The sequence below is a fragment of the Phaseolus vulgaris genome, chromosome 9, assembly GCF_000499845.2.
Source record: "Phaseolus vulgaris cultivar G19833 chromosome 9, P. vulgaris v2.0, whole genome shotgun sequence".
NCBI classification, from domain to species: Eukaryota; Viridiplantae; Streptophyta; class Magnoliopsida; order Fabales; family Fabaceae; genus Phaseolus; species Phaseolus vulgaris.
Window position 1 is genome coordinate 8751859 of NC_023751.2, and position 6084 is coordinate 8757942.

A 6084-nucleotide genomic window follows, 5' to 3' on the forward strand; every position below is an offset into this window, starting at 1 on the left:
AATACAACTTTTCTGACATATGGTGTGTGCATGTCAGCTTATATCTCTAATTAGTTAAAGAGGACTTTTCTCATGAACTGAAAATCTCGTTTTCCGTTAAGAGATACCTTAAATCATGGTAAAGTTCAATCTACTCAACCCAAGGAAAACCCTATTGTTCCACTACTTAACCAGGATTCTTTAGCTTCTTTACATTTTCCTCTTTCATTTATGTTAGTCTTTCAATTTTGTCGTGGTAGTTGAAGACCCTAAGGTTGAATTTTGTCATTTAGCACTACCTATCCACTCTAAACATTTAGTAATAAGCTATTATTAATATATAGCATGTCCCATAGGGTTTTACCAGCTCATGTTCATTCCTTTAGAATATGAAATAACACGACATTAAACTCTGCTCATTAGTTTAGAAAGGGATTGAAGAGATAGAATTGAGTAGATAGAGAACCAAACATTTCTTTCATTAGGCAAGAAAAATCCAGAATATTACCCAGTTAAACTTTAACAGTGGTCAAAGTGGGAAAATGTTGAATGAAAACATTTAATTTGAGTTGATGCAATAACAATGTGCTTTCTCATAAAAATAAGTAAAGAAAGTTTCAAAAAACTGTGCAAAAAGCATAACACGCTACTGTGTTTTGTGAACAAAAACTATTGTTTTTAAGATTTAAGAAACCAAAAAATTACATTGAGACAAGCAGAATATATCTGTAAGCACGCCACATTATTTTTATTTTTCTCAACCTTGAAAAATTAAGTAGTGAGATTACCTATATACAACAGAAAGCAAGAAATGGTTATATTACATTACGTTTGTAAAAAAAAAAAACAGTATATAGTGATGCAATCACGTGTAGCGTTTTTTCAGATGATAACTGAAGAAAGATTTTTGTCAATAACATTATCAATATTCCTTTCTGCGCAGAAAGGTGTAAAGGAAAAAACAACTTAATATCTCTGTTTTCCACCAACAATTTCTAATTCTAAAAGGAAATCATAGCCAAGTGACATCTTAACATTTTTAATTAAGAAAAAATAAAATAAAAGAGAAAGCTGCAAAGGAAAGGGCAGTGTCGGAAAATGGAAAGCCAGGTCAGCCTCCAGGTCAAAAGCATAATAGAGCATGATGACATGGCAAACACATAGGACCAGAACCTCGGCATGGTATGCCACCTGGCCTTGTCGTAATTTATTTTCCTATCTACCAACCGGGACCCTTTTGCCGTTAATAAAAACTGAATATTACTCCTTCTGTGTGTAGAACCAGAGAGAGACACTACAGAGAGAGAGAGAGAGAGAGAAAAGAGAGAGACTGAGAGACGTTACCTTGACGCCGGCGAGGAACTTCCGCTCACACTCGTCGGAAAATCTATTTTCCGTTTCTGGTTCGTTACTCTTCAGCTGAACTCCATATACTCCGTTCCCGCATTTCACTGTTTCTGGATCGAGTCTTCTACAACACTCTCGCAGCTGATTTTTTCATATGTTCTGCTTTGTTTCACTTTGAAGCTCCCCCAGAGGAAAAAAGTGCTTTACTTGCGAAGTGGGGTTTAGGATTCACCTTCAGTGACCGTTTCTTATTTCAGTTAAACTTTTTTTTGGTTATTCGATGCGTTTCTTTGAATTCCATCAGTCACGAATGCCACTGCGGCGTTGTGTTCCGCACTATTCTTTTTTTCTCCCACACTCTCAAATCTAGCCGTTACTGAAATAAAAAAAGGTTGTTTTTCATTTTTTTTGGTTTTGGTTAGAGCTTAATCTGAAGTTGAGTTTTGGGTTTTGCTTGTCTTATCCAAATTCGGAGGCTTTGATCCTCTTTACTTGCTTTACCTAACTCAATTTCACATGGGTTTTTAGGGTAAAATGCGAGCGTTATTTTCGAACATGAAAGGTTTTCTTTTACTTGTGTGGTTGTTGGAGGTGGTTTGTGTGGCGGTGGCGGCGGTGAACCCCTCTCTGAACGATGACGTTTTGGGGCTGATTGTGTTCAAGGCTGACATACGAGATCCGAAGGGCAAGCTTGCGTCTTGGAGCGAGGACGATGAGAGTGCGTGTGGAGCTGGTTGGGTTGGGGTGAAGTGCAACCCTAGATCCAACAGAGTGGTGGAGATTAACCTTGATGGGTTTTCTCTCTCTGGGAGAATAGGTCGAGGGTTGCAAAGGTTGCAGTTTCTAAGGAAGCTTTCTCTGGCGAACAACAACCTCACTGGGGGGATAAACTCCAACATTGCTCGAATAGATAGTCTTAGGGTCATCGACTTGAGTGGCAATAGTCTCTCAGGGCAGGTGTCCGATGATGTTTTCCGACAATGTGGGTCTCTCAGGGCTGTTTCCTTGGCTAGGAACAGGTTTTCTGGGTCCATTCCTTCTGCTTTGGGGGCGTGTTCTGCTCTTGCTGCTATAGACCTTTCTAATAACCAGTTTTCTGGTTCTGTCCCCTCCGGGGTTTGGTCTTTGAGTGCTCTTAGGTCCTTGGATTTGTCTGATAACTTGTTGGAGGGAGAGATTCCTAAGGGGGTTGAGGCCATGAAGAATTTAAGGAGTGTTAGCTTGGCCAGGAATCGTTTAACTGGGAATGTTCCTGGTGGGTTTGGGAGCTGTTCGCTTTTGAGGTCCATTGATTTGGGGGATAATTCATTTTCTGGGAGTATTCCTGGTGATTTCAAGGAACTTGCATTGTGTGGTTACCTTAGTTTGCGAGGGAATGCTTTTTCTGGAGAGCTTCCTGAGTGGATTGGGGAGATGAGAGGTCTTGAAACGTTGGACCTTTCAAACAATGGGCTTACTGGTCAGGTTCCAAACTCTGTTGGAAATCTTCAGTCATTGAAGATGTTGAATTTTTCTGGGAATAGTTTCGGTGGTAGTCTTCCTGAGTCTATGGCTAATTGTACGAAACTTTTGGTGTTGGATGCCAGCCGGAATTCGATGTCCGGGGGGCTTCCATTGTGGATTTTCAAGTCAGATTTGGACAAGGTTTTGTTGTCGGAAAATGGCGCAAGTGGTAGCAAGAAAAGCCCTTTGATTTCCTTGGCTGAAGTTGCAGTTCAGAGTCTTCAAGTTTTGGATTTGTCTCACAATGCATTTTCTGGTGAAATCACATCTGCTGTTGGAGGTTTAAGCAGCTTGCATGTTTTGAATTTAGCAAATAACTCTCTTATAGGTCCTATACCAGCTGCAATTGGTGAGTTGAAAACATGTTCTAGTCTTGATTTGAGCTATAATAATCTAAATGGAACTATACCTTGGCAAATAGGAGGAGCTGTGTCCTTGAAAGAACTGGTACTGAAAAAGAACTTCCTAATTGGGAAAATTCCAATGTCAATTGAGAACTGCACTTTGCTAACTACTCTGTAAGTTCCTTTTCCCTGTCCCATCTTTCATTTCGGCTTTTCATACATGCGCTTGTATTTACAGTAGGTATATAAGTGTTGCTCTCATAATTTTCATCAGACGGATAACTTTTCTGCATGCTGTATATTTGGTGAAAGGTGCTTATCTCACTTTAATACACTCTTTAATGCATATAAACTAAAAAGCCAGCCTGTTTGTTCATTGTTCATATGCACATGATGGAATTTTTCTTTGCTTATTATCATTTATTTATTCTATGTTGTATTGAAATGTGTCTTTTATCATAATACTGAAAGTCTTGGCCTCGATTTAATCTGGCATGGAGTTTTGGTATTTTTGGCTTAATCTCGATCAATTCAGTAGTTTTGGAGCTGCAACAACTTGGTTAAGTTCATCTGTACTTCTAAACTTTTATATGCCCACCCTGCAAAATAGTAAAGGCACAAAGGTTGAAGAAATTATGTCAATAATTCATATTTGGGGAATGGATGGTGACGGTGACAGTGACATGAATGACTTATTATATTTTTTCTCGGAACATAACTATCTGTTACTAATGTGTGGCTTTAAAGATAATAGCACTGCACTTTCATGCATTGTTGTTTTTTTCTTAATTATAATAGGAGCTATTATGTAGGTTTTGTAGTCCTGAGTTAAATTTTTAAAAATCATACAGTAAGATGAGATCCAACTGCTCCTTTTTTTATTGTTCTGATTTCCCTGGTTCTGCTTTGTTTTCTTTACCCCTTTCTCTTTTGGTACGTTCTGTAGGAGCCTATCCCAGAACTGGCTGAGTGGCCCTATACCTGCAGCAGTTGCAAAACTTACCAACCTGCAAACTGTGGACTTATCTTACAACAACCTTACTGGAAACCTTCCTAAGCAACTGGCCAACCTTGCCAATCTTCTTGCATTCAATTTATCTCACAACAACCTTCAGGGTGAACTGCCGGCTGGTGGTTTTTTCAACACCATTTCACCCACCTCTGTTTCTGGCAATCCATCACTTTGTGGAGCTGCAGTAAACAAATCATGCCCTGCTGTCCTCCCAAAGCCTATTGTTCTAAATCCCAACACTTCTACTGACGCAAGCCCGGGTGCATTGCCTCAAAATTTGGGTCACAAAAGAATCATTCTCAGCATTTCGGCACTCATTGCCATTGGTGCAGCTGCTGTCATTGTAATTGGTGTTATTAGCATCACCGTTCTCAATCTCCGTGTTCGGTCCTCCACATCACGAGATGCAGGTGCCCTCACATTTTCTGCAGGAGATGAATTCAGCCGTTCCCCTACTACAGATGCCAACTCTGGCAAGCTTGTGATGTTTTCTGGTGAGCCAGATTTCAGTTCTGGTGCGCATGCTTTGCTGAATAAGGACTGTGAGCTTGGGCGTGGAGGATTTGGTGCAGTGTACCAAACGGTTCTTAGAGATGGGCATTCAGTTGCAATAAAGAAGCTCACTGTATCAAGCCTTGTGAAGTCTCAAGAAGATTTTGAAAGAGAAGTAAAAAAGTTGGGAAAAATCAGACACCAAAACCTGGTGGAACTTGAGGGTTATTATTGGACTCCATCGCTGCAGCTTCTTATATACGAGTACGTCTCCGGTGGCAGTCTGTATAAGCATCTCCATGAAGGATCTGGTGGAAACTTCCTCTCATGGAATGAGAGATTTAATGTGATTCTGGGAACGGCCAAGGCCTTGGCACACTTGCACCAGTCCAACATTATTCACTATAACATAAAGTCAACCAATGTCCTTCTTGACAGTTATGGTGAAGCAAAGATAGGGGACTTTGGCCTAGCAAGGCTGTTACCAATGCTTGACCGATATGTGTTGAGCAGCAAAATTCAGAGTGCACTGGGATACATGGCACCGGAGTTTGCGTGCAAAACAGTGAAAATCACTGAGAAGTGTGATGTATATGGGTTTGGGATCCTGGTTTTGGAGATAGTAACAGGGAAGAGGCCAGTTGAATACATGGAGGATGATGTGGTGGTACTTTGTGACATGGTGAGAGGCGCTTTGGAAGAAGGTAGAGTGGAGGAATGCATTGATGAGAGGCTTGAAGGGAAATTCCCAGCAGAAGAAGCCATTCCTGTAATGAAGTTAGGCTTAATATGTACTTCTCAAGTGCCATCTAACAGGCCTGACATGGGAGAGGTAGTTAACATATTGGAGCTCATAAGATGTCCCTCTGAAGGACAAGAAGAATTGGGATGAATTAACTTTGCCGTTTTCTTTACTAGTAGGATAGACAATGGGTTGTCCGGGGAAGAAGAATCCGGTTTTATTTATTCAAGAGAGAGAGAAATGATTTCTTGCAAAATGTTTACCTTTTCCATTGTAATTTTTCCTTGTTAGTCTTTAGTTGTTTGTTTTAAGATTTCTCTTTGTTATGCTACTACACCTAGGATGCCGGATTCCTTTTCACCGGGTTCCGTTTTGGACCCCCCTCAAAATTGTTCCTCAATTACTCATCTTTCATATTCTACTTTCTTTATTTTGGTGTCGCATTTAATTCTTCAGACAGCTTGCGCTTTTCCATGTCTAGGAATTATCATATCTATTTTGTTCCTACGCTTTTGGCTTGTGCAAACACCGCATGCTCTACCTTACATTCACTGTATCGTTTTTTTTTTTATTTCTCTTCTGGAGGGAAATGTAGGAAAAAAGTTAATCGCATCTAATAATTTGAGTTATTATAGTGTGTGTTGTTTTGGTTCAAGTTGTGTATA

General features: G+C 40.1%; 1 protein-coding gene across 4 annotated transcripts; it reads left to right on the plus strand.

Annotated features, from left to right (window-relative positions):
- Positions 1 to 1218: 1218 nt before the first annotated feature.
- Positions 1219 to 5862, plus strand: LOC137820128 (probable LRR receptor-like serine/threonine-protein kinase IRK). Of its 4 annotated transcripts, none has more exons than XM_068623967.1 (4): positions 1219 to 1717; positions 1855 to 3178; positions 3251 to 3347; positions 4120 to 5862. In XM_068623967.1, the coding sequence occupies exons 2-4, from the start codon at positions 1861 to 1863 to the stop codon at positions 5567 to 5569; spliced, it is 2865 nt and encodes a 954-aa protein (XP_068480068.1). In that variant the 5' UTR covers positions 1219 to 1717; positions 1855 to 1860; the 3' UTR covers positions 5570 to 5862. The 4 variants fall into 4 exon arrangements, with proteins under 4 accessions (XP_068480068.1, XP_068480066.1, XP_068480067.1 ...); XM_068623968.1 differs by having other exon boundaries at positions 1255 to 1382; XM_068623965.1 differs by having other exon boundaries at positions 1855 to 3347.
- The last annotated feature ends 222 nt before the right edge of the window (positions 5863 to 6084 follow it).

Excerpts from the sequence above, each read along its gene's own strand:
- LOC137820128 (XM_068623965.1), top strand. The coding sequence starts at position 1,861 with ATGCGAGCGTTATTTTCGAACATGAAAGGTTTTCTTTTACTTGTGTGG. Across the intron at positions 3,348-4,119 it reads TGCACTTTGCTAACTACTCT|GAGCCTATCCCAGAACTGGC; the intron begins GTAAGTTCCTTT and ends TACGTTCTGTAG.